The following is a 13,332-nucleotide window of genomic DNA, read 5'->3' on the forward strand; positions in this document are numbered from 1 at the left end:
CGCCGCGTTCCCGAGGTTTCCCACCCAATGGGAGAGCAGACGCCAGCAAACACAAGGCCTATTTATAGTCTGGTGGCAAAATGTTCTTTTTGGCTCCAGCACTGTGGGGGTGCGGCTTGTCACTTTTGTTTTCTCTTCCATCCTGGGTGGTCTGTTGGAAATTCTCAGGCCTTCTGCCCTGGGTTCTGGTTCGACTCCATCTGCTGTGTGACCTCAGACAGGTCACTTTCCATCTCTGGTCCCAGCTGCCTCGTGATGTTGTCGAGGGGCTTCAGTGAGGCCATTTCACTCTTAAGTGCTTTACCAGCATGGAGGTTTATTACCTTTATTGCTGCAAATCTAAGTATGAAAAGGAAATGTCCTTTTTGCATGGGGAGGAATTAAAAGGAAACCAAATAAAAGTAGGAAATTGGATTTTTTTTTTTTTTAATACACATCATGGTTAGATGTCTGCACCTAATAAGAAGCAAGGTGGTTCATGGGGCTGGAGAACCGGATGTGGCAGGGCCATTTTGGCAGTTGCAGGTCCCACATTCCCAACAGAGGCAGGGCAATGAAAGCTGAGCGATCAGATAAACTGGAAATGCTTTCATCCTGTCCCTCCATGACCATTTGTAGGGTACCCTTTGTGCACCAGGCACCTTGCTAGGCACCAGGGGTCCAGGGAAGAATCAGACTTGAGCCCACGCTCCAGGATCTCCGCGTCTGCAGGGGAGATAGACAAACATGCCAGCTCTCACCTGTTGCTTGTGCGAACAACCACTTCAGTGCTTCTGAGCATCCAGGAATACTGGGGTGGAGGCCCAAGGGCTTCTCCACGGTTGCCTTACACAGTAGATGATGCATCTAAGCCCAATCTACCTCCTTTGCAAAAAAGCCTTGCAGACCCTCACTCAAAGCCCATTTACTTTTGCTCTACACATATGTTTAGCAATCTAGGATCCTTGCTTTCCATGCCCCTAGCGGTCCCTAGCGGTTTACAACCAGCAAATTCAGAGTAGGGAGAGGGGCTTGATGGCAGAGAAAAGTGATAGCCTGGGGCTGACAGCTAGAAAGAGAGAGAAAACCATAACAAGTGGATCTGGAACTCCAACTGCGACAGCCTGGGGCTGTTTGGTGTTGGAGCCAACAGTCTCTCTAAGCCAAAGAGCATCACTGCAAGGCCTCAACGGGGACTGACGGCCAGAATGAAACTATGAGTTACCAAAAGGGGAGGGGCACTGAGGGGGCAGCTAAAATGTTCCCGCACTTCTAGTGTGTGCCGGGCGTGGTACATGTACCGTCTGATTTAATTCTCAAGCTGACCGGGTCACATGGGCTTCACATTCCGGTTAGACATGAGAAAAGTGAGGCCCGGGGAATCGTGTGCCAAAGAGTCACCCAGCTGGCAGGTGGCAGGGAATCTGGCTGCTTGGCTGTAATTCTCTTACTTTTTTTATTTTTCCAGATGGTCAGTAGCTCTGTTAGATTAATTTTTATCTTCATTAAAGTTGACTAATGTTCTACACAAAATGTGTTGTCTTTTAAAGGACTAAGCTTCGGTTTCTGGAACATTCACGTAGGAGGACTAGCTCACTGCCTGGCCGTGGCAGGCCAAAGGGCTGGGGCAGAGCTCGTCTCCCTGCTCCTTCTTAACTCTCACTCTGTCCTTGTCCCCAGAGAGTCATGCTTTTAGAAGCCCTCCCCACCGGGGGAAGAAATCTGCCTTGGTTGGAAGGTCTCATCATGCCCTCACTGCGTCTTTTGATTCTTACTTAGTAAGTCAGGCTGTCTTCATCCCCAGACCTTTCAAGACCGAGAAAGCTTCCCAAAGGGGCTTTGTTTTGTTTTGTTTTGTTTTGTTTTAAGAAAAGAAATGAACTTCTAAAACTGATTAGAGAAATCACTTGAATCCTGCCCCTTGACTTACTACCTATTACGGATCAAATCATGTTTCCCAAAAGGACATTTTCAAGTTTAACCCCTGGTCCCGTGGGTGTGAAATCATTTGCAAATGGGATCTTTGGAGATGATAATAGTTAAGATGAAGTCAAAGCGGATTGGGGGTGGGTGGCTTTTCCAATATGACTGAATTCCTTAAAGCAGAGGGAATTTGGACACGTTAGGAAGAAATAGATGGGGAGGGAGATGCCATAGGACGGGGGCAGAGGCTGAGTTACGGATGGCCGGTGAGCCACGGCCTGAACGCTGCAGAGCTGGGCCTGCAGAAACGTTGATCTTGGATCTGTGGCCTCCAAATCTGTGAGGCGGTGAACTCCCGTTGTTTAAGCTAACCAGCCTGTGGGATTTGTTACAGCAGCCCTGGTGAACAGAGGCACTTCTTACGTGAGTTTGGGCAAGTTACTCAATCTCCGAGCCCCAATTTCTTCATCCATAAAATAGAGACACATAAAATGAGCTCAGACCTCATAGGGTTGTGAGAGTAAAATAAGATAATGTATATAAACAGCCGGGAACATAATAGGTGCTCAATATATATTAGCCCCTGCTGGTAAAAGGTGAAAATTGTGAGACAGATTTTCAGATTTAATCAGATTCAATCTGATTTAATCAGATTCCACCATGGATTGAATGTACTGGGATTATTGGCATGATCTTCTCATTCAGAGGTTTGGTCTCCAACCAGATCCTGGAATTGAGTTTTCTTTAAATAGAGGGAAGCCCAGGATATCACTTGCTTTTGTTGAACTGGAATTTTGTTATTTGCTCAACACCTGCCAACCTCCTATGTTTTTCTACAACAGTTTTGGTTGGGGCAACATTATAAAGAAGTTTCCAGAAAACTGACTGCCCTGAGGCTGCATTAGGAGAGGTATGGAGTCTAGAATGAGGGAGGTGAAGGTCTCATGTTCAACCAAGGAGCCCAGAGAAGAGGAAATGGGACCATTGCCTTGGGATAACTGATGGGTGCTTTTATGAAACAATTTCTGTTTAATTTCCGGAGGCTTCCCTGGACCAATGGGCAGAAGCCACAGAGATGGGATCTGAGCTTGAGTTAAAAAACATTCTCACTCACACACACCCGGTGAGGTGCTGAGGGAGTTTTAGCCGAGTCTCCTTCCTGGGTGGGGGAGGGCAGAGACTTGACAATAACTTTTCTGTGACATACGGAAGCTCTTGGGGGCTCGGGTCGATCTCTCTGTGGGCAGACCCTGGCTGAGTGTCCTGGACCCTAAGTGGGGGGCAGCCAGGACCTTCTGGAGTCCACGGGGATCCCTCAGGCTGCCGTCCCCGCGTCCTCCTGGCCTCTCCCTCTGTCCCTGTTCTAGGCCGAGAAACACAGAGGCTGTGACATGAGCTGTTTCTGGCCTAATGCGGGTGGCTCCCAGGACGAACTGAAGGAGGGTGGGGGGTCACATGTGACGATGCGGGCTGTCCTCTCAGTGCACAGAAAGGGTGTGCAGCCCCCACTGCTCTCATGGTCACTGCCGGGCATTCTGACGACTGGTGAGGATGTGACCCCTGTTTAGAAACTTCATTCTGGACCCAGTTTTTGATGGAACACGACATTCCTACAAAGTGGGATTTTCTGGATGCATTGAAGCCATCAAACACCTGTTTTTCTGGATTTAAAATAATTGTGATGAGAATTAAAGGCAAATAGAGGTGCATTAGGACACTCCAGGGAGGTTTGTTTTGTTGATGAGGAGGCAGCGTGGCTTTGCAGCCTTGGAGTCAGTGGGCCTAGATTCTAGGCTGAACTTTTCTCCCTGGCTGTGTGACCTTGAAAAAGTTACTTTCCCTCTCTGGTTTTCAGTTTCCTCATCTCTGGAATGAGAATAGTAAACCCTTTCCTGACCATCTTACAGGGTGAATGTGAATGATGATTATATAAGATGCATGTGAGGCATACAAACATAAGGACTCTTTTTTTAGGATCTGGGATTTATGCACCCTGTGCTTTGGGTAAAGATTCAGAAGGAATGCTCAGTTTACCAGGTGTCATCTTATATAAATTGCACATTTAGATGAAATTACCTTGGCCCCTTGCAGAGTTGCTCTCCCTAAGTTGTTTTAAGGTTGTGACTTCAGCCTCAGCAAAGATAAATGCAAGAACATCCTGAAGCTGCTCATTATAGGGGTGCTGGTGACACCCTGCTGGCTCATTTGACAGTGTCCTCCATATGCTACTCTGTATGAGACACCCTTTTGTTTTAGTGCTTAACACTAGGAAAAACATTGTTTCCCCTGAGGACCTTGTATGTTTTCTCCTTATTGGTAATGAAAGTTATGTAAATAATCTCATTGCCCTTTTCTCTTGGGCTGCTAGGAGGTTCATGGTGAAATACACAGCTTTATTCTACATGGTATTAGAACCTATGGTCTGCTTGTCTAATGTGTTACCTCTAGCCTCTACAACATATTACCATTTGTATTTTTCCTGGCCCTTATGTTTTCACTTTTACTCAGTGTTTATTATCTTATTATACATGTTGCCCATAAGCTACCTTGGATCCTTTGAGAGATCACAAGGCGGAGACCAAGCAGGCTGTAGAAAAGTAACGGATCCTTTGCTCAGAGGCAGCCTGACTTCCCTCTGCCTCTCCCGCAGGGCACGAAGCCTTGGTACATGCTTGGCTTCGGTGCTTCATGGTCAACCCGTCTGTTGCAGGCGTACGAGGAGAACATGTATGGGAGCAAATACCAGTGGATCATCCCGGGCTGGTACGAGCCCTCCTGGTGGGAGCAGGTACACGCAGAAGCCAACTCGTCCCGCTGCCTCCGCAGGAGCCTGCTGGCTGCCATGGAGGGCTACATCGGCGTGGACTTCGAGCCTCTGAGCTCCAAGCAGATCAAGACCATCTCGGGAAAGGTCAGTGCCTTGGCCTGCCCAGTCCAGTCCCCAGGCCTGTCTCTGTTGGTCATCTTGTCTGATGATATCAGCAAAAAATGCACGGACCTGGTGCTGGCCCTTTACTGTGTGGCTATGAGTGAATCCCTTGACCTCTCTGAGCCTCACTTACCTGTAAAGTGGGGATAAGTCGCCCTCCACTGCATGCCCACTAGGGAACTATGAGGACCCGGTAAGGGAAGGGTGCTCTGCTGGGGAGGCAGGACCTCTGCCAGGGTTTCGTTCCGTGCTCCTCTAACCTGAAATGTCATTCCTAATGCCTGGGGGTGTCCACGCCAGCCGGGCAGAGAGGGAAGGCCTTGGAAAACCTGTACTGTGGACCAGCCAGACTGGTTCGAACCCCAGCTTTGCCACTCACCAGCTGTCTGACCTTGAGCTTGAATTCTCTGACCCTCTGTTTCTTCATCTGTGTAATGGTGGTAAAAACATCCCACTCTAGGGTTATCAGGAGGATGGATGACAGATTGGCACTTGGCACTTTCAGGCTCAGAGAGGAATAACTGCTGCTCTAACTGGGGTAAGGCCTTGGGTGGGGGGTCGGGGAGCCTTGGGACCCCCCGTGCTACGGCCAGGGGTCATGAGACCTGTCCTGATTATATCATAGGGCTGTTCCAAGGATCAGGTTATCTGCTGATGTAAAAGTATTTCAGAAATACACTGTTCTCTATCCATGTACCAGTATCTGTGCTGAAGAGTAGAGCATCCTGTCATTCTAACCACCAGCCAAAATTCAGTACCAGCAGTGCACAGAATTCTCTTCTGTCTTATCTGAGCTCGGATTGTTAAATTCTCCACTCAATCCCAGAAAATCCAGAGTTCTTACAGACCCAATTTTGTTTCAAGAATAGCCTTTATAATAAAGTAAAATATATATGTTTTTCATTCATTATTTAAACTCAATCAGAGCCAACTCAACACAAATAATTTATTAATTTGTCAAAAAAAATGGGAAATCATTAGGATACATTTTGTAAACAACTCTTCAGACCATGCTGGCATCTGAAAGATTGCGGGGAAAAATACACTCTGGTTAGAAAATGTTGGAAAGAAATATTTTCATACCAAAATCAATGAGTACATAAAAAAAATTTTTTTGGAGATGAATTGTGAGCAGAAACAGCTCATTTTATCTCAGTAAATGTTATTTTTAAAGGTGTCAAAACTTGCAGTTTATTAAAAGATATGAGGGCCCAGGGGTACCCGTTATTTTAATCTAAAAATAGTATAAAATATGAGGAAAAAACAAAAACTAAGAAAAAAATCCATGAAAACAGATTGTATCGTAACTAAACCAAGAAACCTAAGGGAGCCCAAAGGCTTAAATTATTACCCATGAGCTTGGGAAAGCCAAGTGGGGTGGGGCCTGGAAAATTCCACAGGAAGGGCCTTGAATGTCACTCCAAAAAGCCAGGATTTTACCCAGGACAGCAGGAGTCTTGCAACGATGCCAAGCAGTGCTCAGGAATGCATTGTGGGAAGATCGCTTTTTGCAGTGTTTTGGGGAGGACATGGTTTGCCGTTTATGACAACATTCCCCACATCCCTGATTTTTTTTTTTTTTAACTTGGGGCTGGTGACAAGGCCGGCTCACCCCTGAGGAGCTGTGGCCGTGACGGGGACACCCTGGGAGCAGTCCATGAGAATGCCCCTGTCATCCCTGAGCATGGGAACCCTGCAACCTTCCAGGATGGGGCAAGGCCGTCAGGACAGAGCCAAGCTCCCGGCTCAGGGCAGCTCCTGAAATTCCAGGGGACCCTGCCCCTCTCCCCGTGGTCTCTGAGCAGGACGGGGCATTTTTACATTGTCTCCCGGTTACGACATGATTGAGGTTACACGGGGCTTTCCATGGTTGCTTTGCCTCTTGGAATCCGAGGTCTTAGGCTGTCCTAGAGATCATCTATTCCAGGCTCCTTCAGCTTCTGGATCCTTCTGGTAGCATAGAAGACAGAGAAGAGCTCTATTAGAATCCCCGTTTAATCTCCCCCACTGATCCCTGTGGTCCCATTAGGTCTCTGGAGATTTGGGATTGGTGATTGCATCCCCAGGGTCATCCTTCTCCACACTAAACGAATCCGGTCCCTCCAGTTGTAACTTTCAGGTCCAAGCCCAAGAGCAGAGACAAAATTTAAGGGGGGTAGGGGGTGGGTGTGGGGAGTGCTAAAAACCTCAGTCATCAAGATAAATAATATTTTAATGCAGTATTTTTCATTGAAAAGTAATGCCAAAAAAATCCATGATGAACAAAGTTTATCAGAATTGGATATAAAGACAGCTTCTAATCCTGTGCTTGCACGACAGACCTCACTCACCTCACCCTAATCCTATAGCCTGATGGGTCCTGTCTTTATTTCCAATTTTGATATTTTGCTCAACATGGAATTTTTGGAATTATTTTTTTATTTTTCTAAAATAGCGCATTAAAATATGTGTTTGCATCTCGAAGACTGAGTTTGTTGGCTCCCCCGTAAATTTGGTACCAGAGTGAGCACCTCACTTGCTTCACCCTGTTCCAAGCCCTGCACAGGGTGTTTGCCAAGCACTTCTCCTTGCCCAACCCGTTCTCTCCTCCTGCTCTCATCGAGTGTTGTCTCCCGAGGGTGTGGGGCCCAGAGTGGAATAAAAAGCATCCCTGTTTGCGGTCTGACTGAAAGTCAACATCTCCCCATCTCACCTCTGAAAGTCTATGCCCACAGGAAGTACTAGAGAGTCAAGAAATGCTTCTTGAACTTGAATTTGGGCCATGCACAATTGCTTGGAACCACAGTCCTCAGAGCACTTGCTGGCTGCCAGGTGGATCCTTGTATTTTGGGGTCCATTGGTGGAACTTGTAGCACATCAGCATGTAAATGGGCTGTTGCCAGCCTCACCACATTGCAGGTTGGGGGACTGGGGGGCAGCAGGGACACACCTAAGGTCACCCAGCAGGCCGGGGCGGATGCAGGACCCTGATCCCCAGCTCTACCATGCTGCTCCTCCAGACACGTGTCCTATTTAGGGATGTCTCTGCATCAGCCCCTTCCATGGCGGCTCGGGTCTGCGTGCAAAGGAAGCACGCAGGCCTGGCCATCAGGAGCTCTGGGTGCTGGCTCCTGGCAGTCACCCTGAGTAATCTGTGACCCTAGCACGTCACTCTCCCCCTGGGGCTCAGTTTCCTCAACTGAAAATAAGAATTGTGGGTCAGATCCCTCCTGGGGCCCTTCCACGGCTGTGTTCTCAGACTCTGTAAATACTGGTTGCGACAGCCAGCTGGGTGACATGGCTGTAATGTTAAACCGTGGAATCCCCTGGGATAAGGGTCACCATGTTAGGGGGAGCCTCAGGATGACGTGGGATAGTGGCCATCTCTGAGGTCCCCTCCTCCATAGCTCGTCCCAGCTCACTCGCCAATGCCCAGGAGTTGTCGGTGGGAGGAATTTCGAGACCATCCATCTGCCCCTTCCCATCAGAGCTTCCCAAGCCTGGTAGAGCTCAGACCCTCGGCCCACCCTGCTCATGTTCAGAGTTCGCTTTTCCAGAACCTCACCAGGGCAGCCTCTGGGAACCTGCCTTGTTCTCGAAAGTCCAGCTGCCTTCTCCCCCTCGAGGTTCCCCCTCACCTCCCACTCCCCAGAGTGACTGTGTTGGCTGTGGTGAGTTCCAGTGTTCCCTTGCAGTTTTCAGAGATCCCCCAGGTCTGTCCTTTATGAGCTTCCACAGCCCTGGCCTGACTTTTCCCGGTGAGGGCTTGGCCTCTCCACCCTGTCACCGTCCCCCTGTTGAGACGCAGAGCTGGGGCCGAGGTGCCAGGTGAGGACGTTCACGGAGCCCTGGAGCCCGCAGGGACCTGGGAGAAAGCCCCGATGCTCCAAGACACAGGCTTATTCTTTGGAGGAGTTTTGTCATGTTTTCTGGCAAGAAGCTTCTGCCCCCACCCGCTGCTGTTTATTCCATATGGCTGAGCTGGAGCAAGCACCAATCTGCTGGTGCAGAAAATGACCCATGCAAAGCTGCTCCAAGCTCACTTTTGCTGCCATGTGAGCTCAATGACCAAGAACTTAGAGCTATTAGGGAAGCTCTGGGCTCCACAGTGGGGAAAGGGAAGGTGCTGTGGGAAAGGAGGAGGCTTCAGGAACTGCCCCAGGGACTCAGGCTGAGCTTCATGGGCTGGGTTTTCCCTTGTTCCCTTAAGCTTCCCTCGGTGTTCCCTTCCCTGGGAGACAGGCATGTGGCCATGGGCTTGGGAGGAGGACTTCGGTGGCCTAGGGAGGTTGTAGGTAATAAGGGCACCGGCTGCATTTGAATCTTGCCCCCACACTTTCCAGTTGGGTGGCTCTGGCAGACTGCCAGTTGTCAGTACCAACATCCATAGCCAAATAACAACTTGGATTTTTAACTGGGTATGTTGCCACCCAGTTGAAAATGTTCATTTCCCAGCCTCCCTTGCAGCTAGGTATGGGCAGGGTTCTATATTCTGGCCACTGATATTATATGGGACTTCAGTTAAATGCGGATGTGATGGCTGGAGCTCCAGCAATCATCTTAGCCGATGAGATGACCTTGAGAAAGAAACTTCATTCTAAGACAGTGGGGCATAAAGATAGGAGCCTAGTCCCTGATTGCACGGTGCAATTCAAATATGTAGGAGGTGCTCAATAAATTCTAGTTCTCTGCATTCTGTATCTTTGGGGGGAGGAGAAAGGAGCAGTGAGGTTGACAAAGGGTTTAAAGCCCACATCAGGCCAAGTGGGGAGTAGATGAAGGAATTGGGATTGCTTTTAATTTTTTTAAATAATTATTTTAAATTTAAGGAGAACACACACATAACCACCATCCAGGTCAAGAAAAAATTTATTACCGGCCATGCAAGAGCCATCCTCATGCCCTGTTCCACCAGCACCCACCACCAACGGCACCCGTTCCTCTTACTTTTGTCGCCACTCAGATGCCTGTTTTTGACGTAACATAAATGAAATCATATAATAAATACTCTTTTAGGTCTTCCTTCTTTTACACAAGGTTATGTTAGTGGGATTCGTTTGTGTTGTTCTACATCAAGATCTATTCATTTTCATTATAGTATAGTATTCCACTGCATGACTGTATCTCTATAAATAAAGGATATATTTATCCCTTCTGCTGTAAGCAGACACTTGGATTGTTTACAGTTTGGGGCACTTGTTAATAGTGCCACAATGAAATTATTGCACATCTCTCGTTGAGCATATGTACACTTTGCTCTTGGATCTTTCCCTAGAAGTAATTGGCAGGGCCTTCGGATAGGCTTATATTCAGCTTAGATGTCACCAAACAGTTTTTTAAACATGTTGTGCCAGTTCATACTTCTGCTGGCAGTGTGTGAAAGTTCCAGTTTCTCCATATCGTCGCCAGCACTTGCCATGGTCGGTCTTTTTAATTTTAGGCATCCTAGTCAAGGTGTAGTGGTTTCTCATTGTGCGTGTCTTCATTCTTTTGTTTGCCTTTTGTGTTTCCTTGATGAATAATGTGCTTTTCATGAGTGTTCCAAACTTTTTCGTATAGGTTTTCACATTTCTTATTCAGTTTATCCCTAAGTGTTTAATTGTCTTCTTTGCTATGGTGAAGCAGGTTTTCTCTAACATCTTGTTCTCTTGATTATTGTTTGTGCATACAGAGGTTTTTGTATATTAATTTTATATCCTGCTGCTTCACTGAGGTCTTTTATGGTCTGGCAGTTTTATCATTGATTGTACAGGTTTTCCAGGCCCACTACCATATCACCTGCAAATAGAGAGAGTTTTACTTCTTTACTCATTCTTATGTTTGTAACTGATTTCTCTGATTTCATTAGCCTGTATCTCTAGTGTAAGGTTTTTCAACAGTGGGACGATTGACCTTTTGGACTGACATACATTTTAGAATATTCAGCAGCACCCCTGACCTTTATCCATTGGATGCCAGTAGAAGCCTCTCTAACCAGCGTTCCTGCAGACATTGTCAAAAGTCCCCTGGGGAACCACGTGGCCTCTGGTTGAGAGTTCTGGCTCTAGTACAATGTTGAAGAGTTGTAGAGAAAGTGGACATCTTGCCTTTTTCCTGATGTTGTGCAAATGCCTCTCGTTTTCTCTATTAAAAAAGCTACTGGCTTTACAACTAAGGTGTGTGTATTTTACCACATTTAGAAAGTATCATTCAATTCCTATTTCTTCATTGTTTTTAACCTGAATGGGTATTGGACTTTGTCAGAGGCTTTCTGAAAATCTATGAAGATGACCATATGGATTTTTCGTCCTTAGTTTTGTTAATATGGGATATGATATTAATGGATGTCTTGGTATCGAACAAATATTGCATTATTAGAGTAAATCCCAGTTGGTCATGGTGAATCATTTTATTAATGTGGTGTTGGATTCTGTTTGCTAATACTTGATTTAGTATTTTTGAATTCATATTCATAAGTGACATCTATCTGTACTTTTCTTTCTTTGTACTGTTTTTATCTGGTTTAGGTGTCAGTGTTATACTTGCTTCATGAAAGGAATTAGGAAGTTCTCCTTCCTTTTCAATGCTCTAAGATAATCCATAGCACACTGAGGCTGTCTGGCCTTTGAAGGTTTGGTAAAATTCCCCTGAAACCATTTTGTTCTGGTGCTTTTCAGGGGAGGGTGATAGTTCCTTAATAACTTCTTTTCTTCTATGGAAAGGTGGTCTGTTTAAGCTTTCTAACAATAATGGGATTGCTTTTAGCAATCTATATTTTCCTAGAAAATTATCCATTTCTTCAAGGTTTTCACATTTATTTGCATAGAAGTCTGCAAAGATAGTCTCTTGTAATTTTTAAAAATTTCTTGTGTTCAATGGTATTTACTCCTTGTCATTTCTTATTTTGTATTTTTGTGCTTTCTCCTTCTTTTCATTATCAAGTTACCTGGTGGTTTGGCTTTTTTTGTTAGTTTTATCAAAGAATCAGTGCTTTGATTAATTAGATCTGTTTTTCTATCTTCTTCCTCTTTAATTTCTGCTTTTATCTTTATTATTTCCTTCCTTGTGCTTTCTTTTAGCTTACTTTATTCTTTTCCTAGTTTTTTATCCTTTCATTTTTCTTGATAAAAATGGTTAGTACAGTGAATGTGCCTTTGGTCGCTGCTTTGAAAGCATCTGATAAGGTTCAGATATGTAATGTTTTCATTGTCATTTTTTTTTCCAAATTCTGAAATTTCAGTTTGTATTTCTCCTTTTGTCCAGGGGTTGTTTAATGGGATATTTTTAAATTTCCAGGTGAAGGGGACTTTCTGGGTTTTGTCTTTATTAATAATTCTAGTTGTAATATTTCTACATTATGGAAGTTACCAGTGTTTTATTTATGACCTAATATACAGTCAGTTTTTGTGACTGAACCATGGGCACTTGAAAAGAATCAAGGTATGTAGCTAAATTTATATCCATAAGACCTACTCTTATGATTGATGGATTTAGATCTTCTATCTGCTTATTTATTTTTTGTCCTCCAGATCTGTCTTTAATAAAGTCTCTGGTTATTCATGTATTTCTTTCTATGTCTCCCTGCTTCTCCTTGTCATTTGTGCTCCACCAAGGTAGTTGCTTTGTTGTTTGGTACATAAATGTCCGTAACTGTTATATTTTCACTGTAGATTGTGGCTTTCGGCATTTTAATGCGACCTGCTTTGCCAGTTTAAGGATTCGAGGCAAATTCACTGTACTAACCACTTTTATCAAGAAAAATGAAAGGATAAAAGTTGGATTCTGTTTGTCTGATAGCAGGATCACGACTCTTTTTCTCTTTTTCTTTCCATAAGACCCACTTTTGTATATTTTATTTTAGCCTTTCTGAATCACTTTGTTTTAGGTATCTTTTCAGCATATAATCGGGCTCTCTTTTGTGAGCAAAATTGAAAATCTTTCTTTTAATAGGTGGGTAAAGCCTATTCACATTTATTCTTATGCTTGGTATGTTTGGTCTCAATTCCATCATAATATTTTATAATTATGTGTGTTTTGTTATATTTGCTGTACTTCTTTCTTGGAGATGTGTCTTATTTGCTCTTTTCTATAAAAAAATTTTTGGAGGCTATTTTAAAAGGCTTTTATACTTGTTCTAGTGATTATTTTTGTATTTATACCTTGTATAAGTCTTCAATCCCCTGTTATTTAACCTTCTACTGTCTAGTTTATCATTCTTGAAAGGTGTGCTTTAACACCCACCTGTTGCCTATACAACAATGAGATTTTTCTGATTTTCTCTTTTCCTTTCCCTTCTCCAATTTTTTAGTTGCATCATTTATATTTGTCACAATATATAACATGTACATTAATCTTCCAAGACCTTATGCCACATTTGTTTAAGTTTTGAACGTATATTTATGTATCACCATCAATCCTTTCACTGGAGTTTTTCCCAGTTATCACTGGGTTGGATGAAGCTCATCCTTTAATAGTTTTCTCAGGAAGTGCTGATGAGTACAGAATTTCCTAAAGTTTTGTATGTTGAAAACCGTTTTTCTATG

General features: G+C 44.7%; 1 protein-coding gene across 1 annotated transcript in view; it reads left to right on the forward strand.

Moving 5' to 3' along the window:
- The window catches only part of GABBR2 (gamma-aminobutyric acid type B receptor subunit 2), a 399,384-nt gene that overhangs the window by 221,985 nt on the left and 164,067 nt on the right, over nt 1-13,332 (forward strand). The window contains exon 6 of the mRNA XM_037851102.1: nt 4,613-4,813. Coding sequence (XP_037707030.1) covers nt 4,613-4,813 — 201 coding nt within the window. The remainder of the gene's footprint in view (nt 1-4,612; nt 4,814-13,332) is intronic.

The sequence above is a fragment of the Choloepus didactylus genome, chromosome 10 (genome assembly GCF_015220235.1).
Source record: "Choloepus didactylus isolate mChoDid1 chromosome 10, mChoDid1.pri, whole genome shotgun sequence".
In the NCBI taxonomy this organism is placed as follows: domain Eukaryota; kingdom Metazoa; phylum Chordata; class Mammalia; order Pilosa; family Megalonychidae; genus Choloepus; species Choloepus didactylus.